Source organism: Hemibagrus wyckioides, linkage group LG15 (assembly GCF_019097595.1).
Source record: "Hemibagrus wyckioides isolate EC202008001 linkage group LG15, SWU_Hwy_1.0, whole genome shotgun sequence".
Lineage (NCBI taxonomy): Eukaryota > Metazoa > Chordata > Actinopteri > Siluriformes > Bagridae > Hemibagrus > Hemibagrus wyckioides.
In genome coordinates, this window is record NC_080724.1 from 1,174,699 (window position 1) to 1,195,955 (window position 21,257).

A 21,257-nucleotide genomic window follows, 5' to 3' on the forward strand; every position below is an offset into this window, starting at 1 on the left:
TTACAGGACTTAAAGGATACTTCTGATAGATACTGACCACTGCTGACCAGGAACACCCCAAAAGAGCTGCAGTCGGCCTATATGTTGTTTGTCTTCCTGTGCACTTCTGTTGTATGTCTAGTTCTTAAAGACTGCACCTTACGTATAGTTTAATTTTTTAGTTTAATTTTAATTTTTAAATTATAGTTTAATTTTTTTTATCTCTATGTTATAGCTCTATGTTTGTCCGCGTCTCTGTACTTTGTCTGTGTTATGTTTAGCACCTCTGGTCTAGGAGGAACGTTGTTTCACTTCACTGTGTACTGCATCTGCTATATATGGTTGAAGTGACAATAAAGCTTCTTTGACTTTGACTTTGAGTTTTGGAGATGCTCTGATCCAGTGGTCTAGCCATCACAACTTGGCCCTTTTGGTCAAACTCGCTCAAATCCTTATGCTTGTCCATTTTCCCTGCTTCTAACATCAACTTGTTTACTTGCTGCCTACTATATCCCACCCACTAACAGGTGCCATGATGAGGAGATCATCAGTCTTATTCACTTCACCTCTCACTGCTCATAATGTTATGGCTGATCAGTGTGTATATATCATTTATACTGAAACATGATGCATATGCATATTTATTTACTCTTTTATTCCTGAACACTTCGTCCACAGAACACAAAGCAGTTACAGAGCTTTAAGTGGAGTAACAGCATCTTTCACAGTTTTATCACAAACTGCAATTAGATTTAGAATCTCTGTAAGTTCTTGAACTTTGGATTAAGCTCATTTAATTAAAAGTGTGAAATTATTAACTGCAAAACATTTTATCAATAACAACTCATCACTGTAACATTTAAAAAAAAAAAACTCTTCACAGACCAGTGACGGTCACTAGTCCCCGTTTAGCAATAACATCTAAATATATTTCATATTGCATTCAAAATTTAGTTTAATTTAGAATAATAAAAAAGGATAAAATATGATCTACCTTCTATAATCTTACTGTCTTGTCTAACTATTAGCTAAATGATTCGTCAATAAGGAAGCCTTAGAATTTCTTCTTGGTTGTGGTATTTGGTAAACTCCTCTGAGAGATAACGAAGTCCAGGATCAGTTTGGCAGTGTGTCGGGGTCGCTCCATTACTACAGAATGACCGCAATGCTCCAGCAGGTCCACACGACAACTTGGCAGAGCTTCAGCCAGCAAACATGCACCAGACACATCCACTACCTGCAGAGGATACCAGAAAGGTGTGTAAGGATTTCATGACAGATAGGTGTTCAGAGATATCTTCAGCTAAAAATGCAACCTGATATCAAAGTTTCATGATAAAATATTAATATAAAGTAGATTTTTAAGTGCCATAATGACTGCTTTCAATATATTTTCAAGATGTCATCACAACATGCTTTCAGCTTTGAGTACAACTATCACAGAAAGTAATTACGTTTGTGTCTTCACTGGAAATAGTTTAAAAGAAGAATCATGTATTGCAATTTCACAAATTCAAGTATTTCTCTGCAAATAAATTACAAACAAACTGCAAAAAACAAAGAAATAAAAAAAAAAAACTGCAGCAAAATTTTTAGCTACAACACCACCTCCTGGAGGGACTGATTATTTTAGTTTATTACTTCTCGAACATACAGTACTCATATACAATGATCAGGCATAACATTATGACCATCTGCCTAATATTGTGTTGGATCCCCCCTTTGCTGCCGAAACAGCCCTGATCAGGCACCCTGACCGGACCCAAACGCAACAAACTGTGATGCACTGTGTATTCTGACCCCTTTCTATCAGAACCAGCATTAACCTCTTCAGCAATTTGAGCAACAGTAGCTTGTTTGTTGGATCGGATCACACGGGCCAGCCTTCGCTCCCCACGTGTATCAGTGTGCCTCGGCCGCCCATGACCCTGTCTCCGGTTCACCACTGTTCTTTCCTTGGACCACTTTTGATATGTGTTCATAATGTTATGCCTGAACTGTGTATAGGTAAGCTGTCACACTCTTAATACAAAGGTATTTCTGATATTACTTTATCACTCTATGTGTGCTGTATGTGCACGCCTACCTGATCCTGCTTTCCCCAAATGACTTGAACAGGGGTGGTTATCAGGTGCATGTGTTCATGCAGGGCGTATTTAGATTTCTCCTTCATAATCTCCTTAAACACTAAGAAAAGTTTTAAAAATTTAGAAACAGGGCATATTTAAATATACAAATTAAAAGAAACAGCCCATCAGACAGCAAAGACTGAGGAGTGCATTCACACTGACCTTCGTGATAAAATTCATTGTGTGGAAGTCGTACATCCACCAGACCCTGAAGAATCTAATAATGAAGCAGTAGTGTATTAGACAATCAAACCAAACACACTACAAGTTCATCCTCGAAATCCAGGAAATGTGTACCTGATGGGGGACTTTAAAGCGGACATGGGAGCAGAGCTTCAGCATGTCCTCCATCTCTTGTGGCGTAGATGGGATGAGAGAGACGCCAAGCGTGTCCTCACTGAGCTCCAACTCACGCATGTGCTTATCGAATTTAGTCTTGGAAGGGCATTTTACACCTGGAGGGGTGGAATGAGGGGTGGAATTATGGGTACCTTATCTAATATATATTATATTTTCAAAAACATACAGTAAAAAATAAACAAAGTATATTTACATTTTAAGCAAAGCCAGTATTCTAAGTATTGTCCTATCGATAAAGTAATTTATTTTATTTTATATGCCAATAATATGCCTGATCAGTATATAACACCTATAAAGTATTTATGAGATATCACCCAAGCCTGATAAAAATGACTGTTCTTACTGTTGTACATCGTCAGAAACAAAGTAATGGTGTGAAAGGCTAACCAGTTGGACAGATGAGTGTCATGCTGCAGAGGTCAGCGGGGTAGCAGGCTGCGTACACTCCTGCTACATTTCCTCCCATTGAGGTGCCCACCAAGTGAAAGGGTTTCCAGTTCAGATGAATAGTTTCTACAAACTTAAAGACAACAGCAAGCTGTGTATGTCAGTTCCAGGCTGTTTATAGTTAATGTTCTGGACACTGAGGTTCTATATTCAGTGTCTAGCTCTAAAAAACTGAATTTCAGGCAGCATGATGAAAGCAAGTTGAGTAAACAAATTCTTGTATGAAAACAAAAGATCCAAATGACCTGTTCACACAATGCTTGCTTCTTATTTCCCCAAATATGTGGTTATATCACATTTTTAATAAACTCTTGCATCATAGCTGCCCCTGTGCTCCGACCCCAACTTCCTCAGCTGGGATATGCGAAGAAAAGATTTCCACTGTGCTCCACATGTATATGTGGAGATAATAACCTTGTCCTAATGTGTCGTAATGAATATTTATAGTAAAAATACTAATTCCAACATGCCTACCTGGTGTATTCTCCTAGCCTGTCCCTGGATGGAGTAGTCTTCTGCACTGGTACGTGTTGTCCCCTCATGCCCAGGCATGTCCACACACAGAAGGTGCAGATGCTTTGGAAGGTACTGCACACACAATATGGAACAAAGACACATTAGCCTGGGGTGTTGTTTGGTTCTTCTCATTACACAAAAGCATTACACACCTTAATCACAGAGAGCCATGTGTCTTTGTGAGCAGAGAAATCATGCAGCATGAGGATGGAGGGTCTGACGCTAGGCCTTCCTCTGGAAGAGTAACAAAACCGATAGCCTCCACAATCGGCATGGTGCACCTGCAGACCCAGGGTGCGCCTCCAGTACCTAGCGAGCAATAATAAATACAGCAATAAATAATAATGAACTCAGTTTAAATGATCCTGAAAGCATTACCATTAGTTACCATTAGAAATAGTCATTAAAATCAATGAGTTAAAAATTCTGTGTTTTAAATACATGATCAAAACTATCTTACACACATACAGTAAAAAATAAAACCTTTTTAGGTTACTAAGAAGAAGAAGAAGAACCTTTATGGGTTCTAGATTTAAGAGTGCAAGAGACGTTAAAAATAAATTTCGATGTTCTAGGGAAACCCTTAGCGTAGAACCAGACAACAGATTTCCACCTAGAACATTTTAAGCAGCTAAAAATGAATGATCACGAAAATGAAAGACCCTGAATATCCCTTTATCTAAGAATATATCTAAGAGTGCAGCCTTTCTGCATCATTTTCTAGGTTTTCTATAGAAAGAGTCACTCTTTAGGAAAAAAGCTCTTCTAATTGCAAGATAATCAGGTTCTACACAGAGCATATGCCAGGTTTTCCCTAGAAAAATAAATCAAAGAATCCGTACGTATTATGTTATGCCTGTAGCATGCGAGATCGAAACAATACAAATAAACTAAATGCTAATGTTACTGATAAATCTACTAGTAAATGTACAAAAAAAAGAAAAACAAACGTACAATGAAACTGGTTTATTTACCAGAAATAAACTCTGATAAGCGATGAAGGCCACAGCATGAAGGATGCAGTGAAAAGTAAAAGTGGAACAGCGAGCGTCCCCACAGCAATGGCAAATAAGGTCACTACGTCCAGATCCATAGCAGCTGAAGAGTGAACTGGCCATAAAACAAAGCAGATGTGGGAAAACACACTCCAGACATTTAGTAATGAAAGAATTAGGAGTAATCCTAAATACTACCATATGTCTATTGTTATGGTCGAATGCAACACTAACACTCGGATTAATGTATGATGGACGGATGAAGGGAGGAGGAGGAGGAGGATGAGGATGGGGGGGGGGTAATACGGACTGCCTGCATCTCTCAGACTAATCAATATAACCCAGTTTTTTTGGATAATGCCGCAATAACATAATTCCCTTTAATTTCAGATGTCTATGCTTAATGAAAAGCAACAGAATAAAACTGTCATAGTGGAGAATAATCTAGTCAAAGAAAATGGTTAATATAATATTCCAACTGTGAATAATTACTCAAAATGATTCACTCAAAACACACACACGCACACACACACACACATTTTACTGCCCTGACTCACTGCAGAGTAAATAAATGATCAGCTTACTTGTACTGTATGATTCCCCGTGTGACTGGATTCAGTACAGTTTATGAGCAGGACCCCACTTGGAGAAGAGCTGAACTTTCCATTACAATCCCAGCATGCCTCATTTTTTCCTCGTTGCGCTACATGTTTTGGATGCTGTGACATCCAACAATGAACTGAGCTGACAGTGTTGTGTGTCTGTGTTACTGTCACAGAAATAATTTAATTGATTTGATCAGATGGGTTCAAATGGAAAAATGGTCAGGTTTCACATGGTCATAATGTCCTTTACCTCAAGTGTTAAATTCATGTTAGGCAATTGAGCATATACAAACACAGAAATATTCTATACAAGCCATTCTATACATTATATACATACCAATAAGACCTTTTACATTAGATATATACACCAATCAGGCATAACATTATGACCACTTGCCTAATATTGTCTCGGTCCCCCTTTTGCTGCCAAAACACTCCTGACCCGTCGAGGCATGGACTCCACTAGATCCCTGAAGGTGTGCTGTGGGATCTGGCACCAAGATGTTAGCAGCAGATCCTTAAAGTCCTCTAACTTGTGAGGCGGGGCCTCCATGGATCCTACCTCGCAACTTACAAGACTTAAAGGATACTTTTGATAGATACTGACCACTGCAGACCGGGAACACCCCACAAGAGCTGCAGTTTTGGAGATGCTCTGATCCAGTGGTCTAGCCATCACAATTTGGTCCTTTTGGTCAAACTCAATCAAATCCTTACACTTGTCCATTTTTCCTGTTTCTAACATCAACTTTGAGGACAAAATGTTCACTTGCTGCCTAATATATCCCACCCACTAACAGATGCCATGATGAGGAGATACTCAGTCTTATTCACTTCACCTGGCACTGGTCATAATGTTATACCGAATGCACCATGCCAAACTGCAAAAACTATGCAGGAACATGACAAAAGAGTACAAGATGTTGAGATGTTGGCTTTAAATTTTCCTAGATTTCAATCCTATTGAGCACCTGTAGGATGTGCTGGACAAACAAGTCAGATCCATGGAGGCCCCAACACACAAGGATCTGGTGCTAATGTCATTGTGCCGAATCCCACAGCACACCATCTGATGTCCTGTGGAGTTCATAGTTGAGGCACAAGGGAGACCTACACAGTAATAAGCAGGTGGTTTTAATGTTTTAGAGTTTTAGATGATCGGTGTAAATGAACCAATTATTCCTATAATTTGTCAGACCAGAGGGTAATAAGCATTTGCATTCAACTCAAATATGTGTGAAGTTTAAGAGCTTCTCCTATATATTCTATTGTAAAGATAATTGAATGATACAACACGTTTGTAAGACCGACTTGGTTTAATTAATCCGTAAATATCGCCATCTACTGGCGTTATAGTGACACTGCAGAAGCGTTTGTAGAGGCCTAAGAGCAAACTGAAACTCTTGAGCTGATTGGAATAGTCCATTTGTAGATAATCGAGTATTATGAAGGTTGCAGAGAGCGTGCTAGGCATAATCTGAAACCCCTGAAAGCACTGAGCTCAGATTAAATGTTAAGTTGTCTTTATTTGTCACATATTGACTCCGGATAAGGATGTCAAGCCAAATACTGCAAATGTAACATCATTTAATTATGCATATTATTTAATACACTACTGACACACTCAAATATTCTCGATTTCTTTTTGTTTGTCTTAAATCCACCTACTGAGACATCAGTCCTTCTTTATAATGTGGCGCATTTTACCCTTAATATGAGAAAGCATCTCCGGTATTTTTCATTTTATTCAGCCATAACATTCTGACCAGTGACCGGTGAAGTGAATAAGATTGAGTATCTCTTAGACAGCAAGTCAACATTTTGTCCTCAAAGTTGATGTTAGAAGCAGGAAAAATGGACAAGAGTAAGCTTATCATGGCACCTCAGAAAGCAGCAACAAGGGGCACATGAGCATCAGAACCGGACCAAGGAGCAATGGAAGAAGGTGGCCTGGTCTGATGAATCATGTTTTCTTTTACATCACGTGGATGGTCGGGTGCGTGTGCGTCTCTTACCTGGGGAACACATGGCACCAGGATGCATTATGGGAAGAAGGCGAGCTGGCGGAGGCAGTGTCCTGCTTGTTCTGCTGGGAAACCTTGGGTCCTGCATCCATGTGGATGTTACTTTGACACGTACCACCTACCTAAGCATTGTTACAGACCATCTACACCCTTTCATGGAAACGGTATTCCCTGATGGCTGTGGCCTCTTTCAGCAGGATAATGCACCGTGACACAAAGCAGAAATGGTTCAGGAATGGTTTGATGACCACAACAACCAGTTTGAGGTGTTGACTTGGCCTCCAAATTCCCCAGATCTCAATCCAATCCAGCTTCTGTGTGATGTACTGAACAAACAAGTCTGAACCATGGAGGCCCCACCTCACAACTTACAGGACTTAAAGGATCTGCTGCTAACATCTTGGTGCCAGATCTCACAGCACACCTTCAGGGATCTAGTGGAGTCCATGCCTCGATGGGTCAGGGCTGTTTTGGCAGCAAAAGGGGGACCAACACTACTGAATATTAGGCAGGTGGTCATAATGTTATGTCTGGTCAGTGTATATGGCTTATAGTGCATGCAAGTACATTTTACTACATAGTGAGTGAAAGCAGCTTGGCAGAAATGGACCAAAAAACATGCATTTTTGACATATCTCTGTTGACCCAAGTGATGTTTAGAACATCACATATTAGCAAGATGTACTCATTAATCCAAAAAAAGATTTTCCTTTTAGCACCTCCCTCTGTTCCAGCACTTCTTCATAACCATCTGTTACAGAAGAAAAGATATTCATCTAGTCAAATAAACCAATATCTCTTTGTAATGATCCCATCTGCTTGTCTCTATTTCAAGATCAGTAATAGCAACAGGAATAACTACAGGACACAGAACACTAAAGAGCTGAGTGAACAGATGCAAAGTGAGAACGGCTGCTGACTCACGGAGACCTTGGATGAGAACTGACAGAGCTCACGTTGCAGTATTTTGGGTGTCAACTTGAGTGTAAAATTAGTCGACTTACACACCAAAAGGCTTCTCATCTGCACTGTTCCTCCAGTAAAGGTTTAAGGGCTGTAGAAATATGTTGAAAACGCAGGATTGGAAAACTGTCTCCGTAGAAACAGCCATTTGACTATTTTACTAACCAAAAACCTAACCCTAAGACAGACACACACACACACACACACACACAGAGTAATCTACTGGAGTAGTTTATCCACTTATCCACCTGTGAGGAATATTTTGGGAAGGGTAGAGGAAATAAGAAATCAGTCTAACATCTGGAATCTGTAAACCATGTGTGGACCTGTCTCACAATTAAAAAAAAAAAAACACACTACTTAGCATTCATTCACAAATTCCACCTAGGTTTTATCACTGCATTCTGCAACACTGAGGTTCCTTTAACACAATAATATTCACTATATTGCCAAAAGTTTTGGGACACCCCTCCAAATCATTGAGTTCAGGTGTTGGGCCTCGGCCCCTTAGTTCCAGTGAAAGGAACTCTTAATGCTTCAGCTTCATACCAAGACATTTTGGACAATTTCATGCTCTTTGTGGGAACAGTTTGGGGATGACCCCTTCCTGTTCCAACATGACTGCACACCAGTGACCAAAGCAAGGTCCATAAAGACATGGATGAGTGAGTTTGGTGTGGAGGAACTTGACTGGCCTGCACAGAGTCCTGACCTCAACCCCATAGAACACCTTTGGGATGAATTAGAGCGGAGACTGTGAGCCAGACCTTCTCGTCCAACATCAGTGCCTGACCTCACAAATGTGCTTCTAGAGGAATGGACAAAAATTCCCATAAACACACTCCTAAACCTTGTGGAAAGCCTTCCCAGAAGAGTTGAAGCTGTTATAGCTGCAAAGGGCGGGACAACTCCATATTACATTCATGTGCATGTAAAGGCAGACGTCCCAAAACTTTTGCCAACATAGTGTATTAAAGATTACTTATCATTAGTTCACAAGTACAATTCCTGGAATAGGCTCAGGAAAAAACATCCCTGAAGATGATTTACTGAGTATATTTTACATTAAACATTACTTTGCAGTGAGTATTTTTTTTATCTCTGTTGCACGTTATATGATGCCAGGGTAACAAAAGGCAGATTTTGTCAAGTTTGTTGACCTTGTCCTGTATTATGCATCTCAAATAGGCGCATAGGAAACAACATTATCCAATTAAACACAAACGTTCTTCTTCATTTCCATTAATATTTCTGTTTAATTGTTGCAGCAAGCACACTTTTATATCTCCATCTTTCAAACATCTGTACAAGTAACAAATTAACTGCTTTAAGTGTCTCTTTGAGATGAATTAGTGCCCTTAACTTTAAGTATAGTGCTGATTGTTAAATACTTAAAAAGCAACACATCAACACATAGTGCATAGGCCTTTTTTTTGTGCAAGTTAAATTAAGAAGTCAAAACTGGCATCTACATAAACACAACTTTAAATCAGTACAACAACAAAACTATGAGAACAGAACCGTTTTCATACTGTGCATGTGAGGATGTGTTTCAAATGTATTATTGCTTCATTAAAATAATTATCGAAAGCTGATTTGATGATGAAGATGATGGTAAAAATCAGTAAATTGGCTAAATCTCATCACGAATTAAGTAAGGCGGATAAGTAGAATACAAACATTTGGCAAAAAAAACTACATTCTGCAGGAAAAAACCCTAACATTTAGACACATTAAAGTCTAAAAGTCTTCTCTTTATAGAACCACTGCATCTGCTTGGGGCTTGGATCAGATACGCTATATGATTAAACTTCAGCGCTGGATATTACAGTTACAACTTGCACTAATTCTCATGTAAAGCCCTCTTACACTAAAAGGGCAATATGTTTGTATGGTTGGAAATGTGCATTGTGTGGTTTTTTTCTTAGTGGTTCGTACTGCCAGATACTCAGGTCGACGTCTTTGTGAGCACATAGGCCGTGACAACGACTGTTACCGCGGCAACGGGTATCCACCTGATCCATCTTTCCTGAAACAGCAAAGACACAGATAATGTGCCAGTCAGCATTATCTCTTCTGTCAGAGAGCATTAACTCACACTGAAGCATACCACACACACACACACACACACACACTAATGGAAATGGGAAAAACACTGAGAGCCAAACACAAATTACTGAAGCGGACTGAAAGCGATCATGTTAGAAACAATAACAGGAGCAGCCTACGAGTAAAGACAGAACTTTGGTAACATGGTGAGGAGTAAACGAATCATGTCTGTTAATTTAGATGCAGACCCGGAATAATAAAAACATATGCATTTTTACAATGTGTGCTGGACAGAGGTGTTAATTTGCACGGGCGGAGCATGGCGGACCCAAAAGCGAAGAAAGAAGAAGCGAGGGGACAGACTGTGTACCTTTCTACCACAATGGGCCGAAGCACCAATACAGCAAAGCCAGGACAAGGCCGATGACTACGGCTAGGACGGGCGGCAATAAAGACAGCTAAAGGAGGCAAGGGACATTACAAAGGTCAACCTGGGAAAACTGACTGGATTCAGATCATGTGCTGTAGAGTTTCAATGGGGAAAAAAAAAAAAGAGAGCGCTACTCTCTTCAAGTTAGGCAGAATAGACAAAAGACATTAAGAATCAAGTAAAATTACAATAAAAGCTCACATCAAACCTACAGAACAATGTCATAAATTCAGTGATTTTTAGGGGCATGCTGCAACACGATCTCTCCTCTTCAACTGTCCCTATTGTCAGACGCCTGTACTGAAATGGAAGAACATTGTGCAAACTCACTTGGTTGCTTTTCTCCTGCAGAGATGTGAGGCTAGCTTGGCACTGCTGCAATTCCAGGCTTAGAGACTCCTTCTCCTGCTCTATCTGCTCACACCTCTCTTTCAGACCTGATAGCTCTGCTTGTGTCTCTTCGTACTGAGAGATCAGGGAGGAAAGGGCGAAAGAAAGAAAGGGCGAAAGGGCGAAAGAAAGAAAGGGCGAAAGAAAGAAAGAAAGAAAGAAAGAAAGAAAAAAAAGGAGAGAGAGGGAGAGGTAGATGTGTGTTAGAGAGCAGAGAAATGCAGAAAAAGAAATTTGGTACAAAATTAATATTTTCACTTGAAAAAGTGAAGTGTGTGAACCTGAAATAAAATCACAAAACAACAAGATTTTTCTATTTATATATAAATCAGTTCAACTAACAGCATCCAAGAAAAAAAAATAGCAACATTTCCAAAAATAAATGAATAAATAAAAACAAAAATTGGCTTGATAAAAGATTACGCTCTTAGACCACCTCAGGTATAACTTATCACCTTCTTGACATACCAGCTTTCTCCTCTGATCAAGTGTAATGATTTTGATCAGTTCAGAAATCAAGCAGCTACACCAATCAGCCATAACATTATGACCAGTGCCAGGTGAAGTGAATAAGACTGATGATCTCCTCATCATGGCACCTGTTAGTGGGTGGGATATATTAGACAGCAAGTCAACATTTTGTCCTCAAAGTTGATGTTAGAAGCAGGAAAAATGGACAAGTGAAAGGATTTGAGCTTTGAGTTTGACGAAGGGCCAAATTGTGATGGCTAGACCACTGGATCAGAGCATCTCCAAAATTGCAGATCTTGTGGGGTGTTCCCGGTCTGCAGTGGTCAGTATCTATCAAAAGTATCCTATAAGTCCTGTAAGTTGTGAGGCAGGGGCCCATGGAGGCCCTTGGAATCCCCAACTTAGAAGACCAGATATCACAGCACACCTTCAGGGATCTATTGGAGTCCAACCCTTGACAGGTCAGGGCTGTTTTGGCAGCAAAAGAGTGACCAACACAATATTAGGCAGGTGGTCATAATGTTATGCCTGATCAGTGTATTCCTAGAACATTCCAGTGTTTGGTATTGCAATAAAACTCTAAGTCTCCTATGGGTGACAAACCACTTTCAAAAAAGAACTGCTGATCCAGAGTGGTCATTGTGTGCACATGACAACAATATAATAAGTGCTCCATAAATCTGGCTGGCTCGAGAATGACCACATTAAGTCTTGTTTGAGCTTTCTCAAAAAAAAAAACACCTTGAAGATTCTGAGGCCACGTTAAAAAGGTGAAATGGATTGAAATGGCCTCCAATACACTTCACCACAGAAAAAAACACTATGCCTACAGTGAGACATGGTGGTGGGAGCATCCTGTTCTGGGGCTTTTTCTCTTCAGCAGGGACGGTCACTTGTCAGAATAGAAAGGATAATGGATGGAGCAAAAACTGTTAATGAACGCCTGCTGCCAGAAAGATGGCGATGAAGATGGTAAGAATGGTTCATTCAATTCAGGTTTTATTTGTGTAGCACTTAACAATGAACAGCTTTTCAAAAGTATATAAATTCCAGATATACATTTTAATTGTACAAACTGATCCCTAATGAGCAAGCCTGAAGCTCAGGTCACCTTGAGAGGAACCAGACTCGAGGTTCACCTTTCACCATGACCCTTGAGCACACCACCTGAAAGTAAATGTTTGTGCATTGCCTAGTCAGGGTCAAGACTTAAACGCTATTGAAAAAATATGTGAAATGACCACAGAGGCCACCATCAGGTTTGGCTGAATGGAACAGGTGTTGGACTACTGATCAGAAGCTTGCGAGTTCAGATCCCAGGTCCACCAAGCTGCCACTGCTGGGCCCCTGAGCAAGGTCCTTAACCCACAACTGTTTGTAAAAATGAGATAAATTGTAGGTCACTCTGGATAAGAGTGTCAAATGCCAGAAATATAAATGTAATGAAAAGTTCAGAAAGGAAATCCAGCAAATGTTGATAAGTCTCAAAATATGACGCAAACAATAATAAGCCCCGCAATGTGTGTTTACTTTAGCATCAACAGTATCTTCTTTCTATTTACTACAGAGGTCACTCCTGGTGTTTGATCAAAAATGACCACATTCTGTACTGACACGCTGTTTATCATATTATTATATTTTGGTTCAGCCTTTTGTACCCAGGAATTTGGAAACACTTGAGTGCTGCAAGCAACTGGCCACATCTGCATCTGCCATATCATTCACAAATAACCTCAAATTCTCAGTTTTTAATGGAGAAGAAGCAAAGTATATGAAATACTGCTCATGTACTGAAATACTGATCCTGTGCTATTAGCTTTAAAATTTGAGCAGGTCCAGTTTTTTCCTTTTTTTTTTTTTTTAGATAGAGACTTAGAGAGGAATTAGAGTGTGGGTATTAAAAGAGCACATACTAAAAATAAACAAATAAGAGAAAACCCGATCATGGAGCACCTAGAGGCTTTTGCTCCTGCGTTTTCTTTAAATCTGGCTAACATCAACTGAAACTCTTAATATATTTTAACTTTTCAGATTACTAAGAAAACCTTTGATGAAATCAGTGAAAGAAGCATCACAATGCCTTGTCACAATCTTCTGGGTATGCAACCAGACACACCTTCCTGTATCACCTGCACTGTACACACACACACACTTTTGTTAAGATTTTGGTGGTGTGCACATCAGCACATCCACTTGCTTCCCATTTATCCATAAACCCCTTTCAGTGGCAGAGCATATATACACGTTACACAAAGAAAACTTACCTTGGTTAGTGGAGATCATCACAGCCACTCAATAACATGATGCTGAACCCATATACAGCAGAATCTTCACAATAACTTTGTGTATGTGTAAAGGGGCTCTGGTTTAGGGATGAATGGTGCTTTCACCTCCTTCTGCAGCTCCTTGGTCCTGGTTTTGCTCTGCTCCAGCTGGCTGTGAAGCTGGCTGCTGTTTTTCTGGTGCTCCTCCTGTGCAGCACTCAGGGATTTCTCTAGGTCAGCCTGCGTCTTCTCCAGAGTCTCTGCCGTGCTGCTCAGACCTGCGTTCTGCTTCTTACAGCTGCAGGAAGCCAAAACCACATCACACACAGACTCGACACTCTGAGCTACCTTTCTGACAGATTAGTAGTGTTTACTACTAACGGCGTGACACGGACCTGTCTAGCTCTTTTTCCAGTTGCTGAAGTTTCTTCACAAGCTGATCCTTCTCAGAGTGCAGGGATGTACATTCGCTCTGCAGACTGCTCTTCTCCTTCTGCTGCTGTGTAGCCAACTGCTCTCGCTCTGACCTGAGAGACGCACACTCCCTCTGCAGGCTCTCACAGTCCCGCTTCAGCTTCTCCAGCTCACTGGCTGTATGACACACAGACACACACACACGAATTAGCAATCAATTCAGGCAAACACACACCCACACACACAATAATAGGGGAAGCACATGCCATGCATCACAGGCTATCCAATTACATAAGCAGTACAGTCATGGGGAGAAAATTTTAATCACCTATATTAGTGTAACATAAAAAAAAAGATTTATTTAAGCTTACTGAAAAAGGTAGGGCACACTGGGCTGAAACCAAAATGCTACACACACACACACTCGCTGTCTGTGTTTAAGCAATATTTCATTTGACAGATGTGTACTAATTTGTGGGTTAGGCCAGTTTACCTCTGGTTTGATTTTAGTAAATGGACCAATCAACATCTCACATAATGATTATTAAAGATCTACTTTGGTTAGATATTATGCTTTCTCTAGTGGTTGTGAAACCACTAAAAAACAAAGCATGGACACGTTTTGTACTCAGCTGCTGCTCTATAGGAAATGGAGAGAGATTTCTGCAGCTTCATAGCCAGAATTGTTGGCTATAATTGTTGCTAGAAGCGAGCAAGACAGCTACTGCACTTAAAAATGACAACCAGCTATTTTTTTAATAAAAAATATTTAAGGTAAATATTTTGGATATTACAAAAGACATCTATTATTACATTGTGCTAATTGGTGTTCAGTTTGAGAGGTTCTTACTCTTCAACAAAAAAATTACAGTGAAGTAGATGGGTCAAGAATCTTCCCTGAGGAATTCAAAAAAGACACTCAGAATGACTAAATCTATATGAAATCCATGATGTTCAGGTCATTTTAAAGCTTGTATAATTTGTGTGATTGCAACTGAATTGTCCGATACATACAATATATTGCCAAAAGTTTTGGGCCACCCCTCCAAATCATTGAATTCAGGGGCTGTTTTTCAGAGGTTGGGCTCAGCCCCTTAGTTCCAGTGTAAGGAATTGCAAAGGTGTTCTATGGGGTTGAGGTGCAGGCCAGTCAAGTTCCTCCACACCAAACTCACTCATCCATGTCTTTATGGACCTTGCTTTGGTCACTGGTGTATGTGTATGTGTATGTATATGTATATGTATTATATATATATATATATATATATATATATATATATGTATATATATATATATATATATATATATATATATATATATATATATATATATATATATATAGTGAGTGACTGTGGTACCTTGCTGTTTAGTAACTTTGTCCCTCTGCTGGTTCTGTTGCTGGTGATTAGCCTGCAGGCTGTCAATCTCACGCTCATACTTGTTTGCAGCTATCTGCCATTTCTCCAGTTCAGTAGTCAGTGTTGTCAGGTTGCTCTTTAGGGTGCTGACCTCATGCTCCCGCTCAGCTGCAGCCTTCTCCATGCTTCGGCGCAATACCTGCACTTCCTCTTGAGCTGCATGTGCATCCTGTCGCATACTCAAAATAGTACTGTCCTTCTGGTCCCTGAGATTCTCCATTTCATCCTGCAACTTCTGAAGCTGAGCTTTAGACACAGCAAAAACATCCAAATAACATGTGTATACACACACACACACACGGCAAGCTGCCAGAGGTCATCTATAATATACTATATATAAACAGAGTTGCTCCTCCTCACACTTACTCTGAAGAATCTTCATCTGCTTTGCAGATTCCTCTGTCTGATGCTTGCTGGCTCGCTTCTCCTCCTCTAGAAGTCCTGTAATGGGTTACATACCATTAGAGACACAATAGGGGTTTTCACACTGAGCTTAATCCCAGCTTTTCATCGTTCTAAACCCTGCCTTTAACCGTGGGTTCACACACACGTTAGAACGTTACATCAAGAGACACCCAGTGATGTACATCACTGAAAGAAACCATGCATGTCCTTTACCTTGCAGCTCCACACACTTCTGCTTGCCAGCATTGGCCTGATCATGGGCCTCCTTCAGCTCCTGATTAAGGTGCTGGATCACCTTCTCTGACTCACTGGCCTCCATGGAGCTCCGAGTCAGCTCATCTGTAAAGATATTTACATCAGAACAATTACATGAAGGAAGGATAATGATTTGTTTCTTTGTTTGAAGGTGCTAGCAAAGAATAATAAGAAAATCAAATCTGGCTCTCACAATAACTTCTATCTTGACATCGTACCTGGCATTCCTGTCCTCTTCCAGAGTTCACACTCGAACTGGCCACAGGTTAAATTTAGATCAGAATGAAGTGCAAGATAATTTCCCCTGAGGTGGGTAAATGAGCCTATTCCATGAATTAATAAGTTAACTCAAAATAGATTTACCCTAAAAAAACTTAAGTCATCATTTCATTTCTAAACTAGGGCCCTCGTCTCTATTAAGGGTAGTCTGCTGGGTGGATTTGTTATGAGCGCAGCAACTTTACATACTTTACACTACATTAATGACTACCTTTACTCAGCATGTCTACCTTGTTATATGCTCGTCTTCGAAACAAGGCTATGTCTTCACCTAAAGTAGGAATTCTCCTCAAACTGGGTTGCACGGAACCAGGCCGTCCTATCGAGTGCTTTAAAAAGACATGACCTCATCCTGCACACTCCAGACCTTGCACCATAAATGGCGATTTTAGAGAGATATCATCGCAATCAGTGACAGGAATTCAGAAAAACAAGGCTGCACGTATCCTGAATGAGTCAGCTGGAATGGCTCTGCAATCCGCGTCCTCCACACAATGTGGGGAGCGTGATCGAGCGAGGACATTAAGGATTCATGAATTCCTGGGTTGTAGGACTCGCGGTCCTCTCTCGTCCGTGCCACTCTGGATCAGGCACAGAAGCTTTCTGCAGAGCGAGGACACTGAGGAACACTCTGGCCTACATTAGCTTTGAAACTGAAAATATCCGTGCTTAAGCTGCACTCCAAGCATACTACTGCCTCCATGCAGAATGAGTGCAGTGGTCAGTGCATTAAAGGTCAGCATTAAACAGATAAACAACGTTAAAAGATGCTTTCAAGACAAGTTTAGAAATATGCAGGCAAACCTACTAGAGTATTTAGTAAGTAAGTTAAAGGTGTGTGTGTGTGTGTGTGTGTGTGTGACTGCTTGAGGTACCTTTGATTAGCGAAACTTTATTCAGCGGATCCTTCAGTTGCTGACCCTCCATTTATTCTTCCTTTTCACAGGACTACGTGGACATTAATTAAAAACTAGTGTTAATTAATACGTAGTGACATTCGGTCATTTAAAACTTTTAACTGTTTTTAGATTGACTCTAGGTAATTATAGAAACAAACCTAAAAGAACCAGACCCAAAAGTTTAGCACTGTATATATAGACCACTGATGCACAACACTGTCTAACAACAATTCTAAAATTAGATAGTCTATGATTTCATTTAAAAAGAAAAAAAAATCAAGAATTCTTACAGTCCTGACAGAGCGATAATAAGTGTGAAGAATACCTGATGCGCCAGAGCAGAACCGCGTCGGTGAAGGTGAAGCTGAGGTACTGACTGCTGCTGAGCTTTTACAATCTTCCACACATTTGCTTTTCTGACGGAGACGTTAGACGGTTCCATTTCTGAGGAAAAGTGAGGGGGGGGAGCAAAAATAATATATTTTGATTATAAAGCAGCGCTGATGTTGTAAAAGCACCGACAGAAAGAATATTCAGACGAGTAAAAAGTGAAACTAATGAACATTATGTGGATTGTTAACTTTCGTAAAATGTGAAAGTTTTGGTTTTGGCACGTACCCTTGTTCCACCCTGGAACTGCGTGTTTGGCGGTCCCGTGTGACCCACATGGTCATACATCCGACCCGAGGCATCCGACGGAGGCTGCAGCTGCAGTCCAGCACACTCAGCTGCATTGTTCCCCGGCGCTTCGCTGATGCACTCGAGTAGGCTATATCATACAAGGGGGTCACTTGTGTGCTTGTGCCCTTTGACCCTCTTATATCATGGGTGTCATCCCCACCAGATGACAGACTAAACATATTAAAGGTGCCAGCTGTGGCCTGTTGATGTAGTTTTAAAATATATGAAATCTAAGCTGTCTCGATTTTGTATATTTTTATATAGATAATACAATTACTTCTGAAATGAACTATTAATTCTTGTACTTAAAGCTTAGAACGTTCAAATTTAGTAAGATAAACTATATAGCCAAAAGTTTTGGGACACCCCTCCAAGTCATTGAATTCAGGTGTTGTTTTTCAGGGGTTGGTCTCGGCCCCTTAGTTCCAGTGAAAGGAACTCTTAATGCTTCAGCTTCATACCAGGACATTTTGGACAATTTCATGCTCTTTGTGGGAACAGTTTGGGGATGACCCCTTCCTGTTCCAACATGACTGCACACCAGTGACCAAAGCAAGGTCCATAAAGACATGGATGAGTGAGTTTGGTGTGGAACTTGACTGAAGCTGAATCATTAAGAGTTTACTGGAACTTTCACTGGAACTAAGGGGCCGAGCCCAGCCCCTGAAAAACAACAGCTAACCTCAATGATCTGTAGGGGTGTCCCAAAACTTTTGGCAATATAGTGTATGTGGCAAAAGTGATTTCATAATTGCAGGACACTTTTAAATAACTGTATAGATTTCGCCATCTGTCAAAACTGTGGCCTGGAAATAAAACCTATGACTTACATTAAATTAGCCAACATGCATATACTCACATGGTTTAAAATATTTGTTATGAAGTAGGTTAATATCTATAGGGCTTAAGACTCAATGAGAACATCAACTGCAGAGGTGGACGAAGTACACAACTTCCTTACTTGAGTGAAAGTACAAATACTACTGGTCAAACATTACTCCATTACAAGTAAAAGTAAAGACAGATTTTTACTTAAGTAAAAGTACAGAAGTTCTTGTTTTTAAAAGTACTTAAGTATCAAAAGTAAATGTCAACGCATTGTTTAATTATTGTTGCATTGTTGTATGCAGTACTTACAGTACCTTTTGTAGCAACCTAGCAACCTTATTTCTTGAAATTGTGATGATTATGGCTTACAGATAAGGAAAACCCAAAATTCTGTATCTCAGAAAATTAGAATATTACATAAGATCAATAAAAAAGGATATTTCAAAGAGAAATGTCAGACTTCTGAAAAGTATGTTCGTTTCTATGCACTCAATACTTGGTTGGAACCAAGTATCAGGCCTTTAGTTCAGGAACTAAAGGCTTGAAATATTTCACTCTATGTGTAATGAATCTATATAATATATGGGTTTAACTTTCTGAACTGAGTGACAAAAAATATTGACCTTTTTCATGATATTCTAAATTTTGAGATGTACCTGTACACATCTATGTGTATCCACTCATGAACATTTCAATCTAATGGTCTGTAAATGAAGACTGGTCAGGAAAAAAAAATCTAATCTGCTTTAAATCCCAGCTACACAACTGTAGCTGTACAACCACCCAACAGCAACACTGCTTTAACAAAGAGTTATATATATTTCCACAATTCATTTACACCGTTTTAATATGCATATACACCATTGTCCAGGCTCCTCCCTCCTGTGGGCAATGCGTTGTGGGCAATATTACCCGTTAGAGTGTGCATTGTTCTGCACTTTGAATTTCTACCGGAAGTAGTAGACCATCCAGGAATTTTTGGAATACTCTTTTCAATAATCGTATACTACGATTTGGGGCATACTAATTCTATTTTTGAATACTATTTAGGACACATAGTATGAGGATTTGGACACAGCGTACGTTTTTGTGTGTTAACTAACATCATTACCAATGCATTGGTGGTGTATAATATACAAAGCATATCTTTGTCCATTTTGTCAGCAATTGATCAACTGAGCAATTGAGTTCAAAAAATGATGGAAAACCACTGAACTTTACAACACGTGATGCTGCAAGAGTGAAAAAAATCATCCTATGATTAATGTAACTACTTTCTACTCAATGACCTGGGCAGAAATGTAGTGGAGTAAAAAGTAGAGTATTTGTCTTTAAAATGTAGTGAAGTTAAAGTAAAAAGTATCCAGAAAAAATAATACTCAAGTAAAGTACAGATACTCAAAAAGTGTACTTAAGTACAGTACTCAAGTAAATGTACTTCTTTACTGTCCACCTCTGATCAACTGGCACTATCAGATTACAAGAGACCTCTCAAACCAGAGATCATTCTAATCTGTGCTCCTTATGTTGAGCAATATTAAACGAGGTAATGTAACCATGGTCACTGAGTGGTTAGCATGTTTAACACACACCTCCGGGCTTGGGGATTCGTTTCCTGCCTTGTCTACAAAGTTTGCATGTTCTTTCTGTGATTCGGGTTTCCTCCCTTAGTCAAAATATGTGCTGTAGACTGACTCACATCACTAAATTGTCCATAGTGTGTGAACTGGTGCACTATTGTGCCATGTGATGTTGGCACCATGACCAGGGTGTCCACTACCTTGTGCCTTGTCCTAGGATACTCTAACCTCCCTGTGACCTTGTGTAGGGTCAGTAGTACATGGATGGATGTAATTTTGCACATAAAGTATTCACAATTTCCCAATGCATTTTTATTTACATGACAATTCTAAATGCTTCAGATCTTCTTATAGGAGTGCGTGTGACAGTGGACAATATCCAGGGTCATATTTTTAAATCACATGCTCAGGCCCTCTTTCTGGCATGTATTGATCAGTTGTATTAAATATTGAAGGACTAAAAGAAAGACAGACTGATAGATCACCAGGCATGCTAAAATGTTTACAGGCTGTGTATAATAAAATCACATGTGGATGAAATAATACTCTAGTGGCTAAGACAGTCTCCATAATGGAGACTACATCTCTTGTGACCTCATGTGGCTTGGGATTAGGATAAAAGTAAAATATGCGCTGAAGACCACTGGCCTGGAATGACTTTGTCCTCTTATCATTAATACTTGAAAGGGATGAGTCATTTGTCCATAAATCTTCCTAAATGAGCTGGTTCACTGTGTGGGATTGAGACAAAGTTGGAATACTGTTAAAGAAGAGCAGAAACTCAGATGATTTAACTGCTATGTATTCCCCTCCCCTCCCTTTTTTGTATGTACCTATGTATATCTTACAGCTTCAACTTGGCACCTTTTAAGGAAA

At 39.8% G+C, this 21,257-nt stretch overlaps 2 protein-coding genes across 6 annotated transcripts; both read right to left on the minus strand.

Annotated features, from left to right (window-relative positions):
• Positions 1–677: 677 nt before the first annotated feature.
• On the minus strand, positions 678–5,382 carry abhd6b (abhydrolase domain containing 6, acylglycerol lipase b). Of its 2 annotated transcripts, XM_058410317.1 has the most exons (9): positions 5,011–5,382; positions 4,406–4,541; positions 3,584–3,740; positions 3,390–3,503; positions 2,856–2,988; positions 2,406–2,563; positions 2,271–2,325; positions 2,066–2,166; positions 678–1,216 (listed from the first exon to the last, which is right to left on the minus strand). In XM_058410317.1, exons 2-9 carry the CDS (start codon positions 4,522–4,524, stop codon positions 1,034–1,036), a joined length of 1,020 nt encoding a protein of 339 aa, XP_058266300.1. In that variant the 5' UTR covers positions 4,525–4,541; positions 5,011–5,382; the 3' UTR covers positions 678–1,033. The 2 variants fall into 2 exon arrangements, with proteins under 2 accessions (XP_058266300.1, XP_058266301.1); XM_058410318.1 differs by having other exon boundaries at positions 4,406–5,382.
• Positions 5,383–9,778: 4,396 nt separating this feature from the next.
• slmapb (sarcolemma associated protein b) lies at positions 9,779–17,721 on the minus strand. Of its 4 annotated transcripts, XM_058410842.1 has the most exons (10): positions 17,618–17,715; positions 17,269–17,341; positions 16,073–16,198; positions 15,821–15,895; positions 15,395–15,700; positions 14,018–14,213; positions 13,749–13,920; positions 10,828–10,962; positions 10,438–10,525; positions 9,779–10,047 (listed from the first exon to the last, which is right to left on the minus strand). In XM_058410842.1, exons 2-9 carry the CDS (start codon positions 17,318–17,320, stop codon positions 10,442–10,444), a joined length of 1,146 nt encoding a protein of 381 aa, XP_058266825.1. In that variant the 5' UTR covers positions 17,321–17,341; positions 17,618–17,715; the 3' UTR covers positions 9,779–10,047; positions 10,438–10,441. The 4 variants fall into 4 exon arrangements, with proteins under 4 accessions (XP_058266825.1, XP_058266827.1, XP_058266828.1 ...); XM_058410844.1 differs by lacking the exon at positions 10,438–10,525 and having other exon boundaries at positions 17,618–17,719; XM_058410843.1 differs by lacking the exon at positions 9,779–10,047 and having other exon boundaries at positions 10,437–10,525; positions 17,618–17,717.
• Between the last annotated feature and the right edge of the window lie 3,536 nt (positions 17,722–21,257).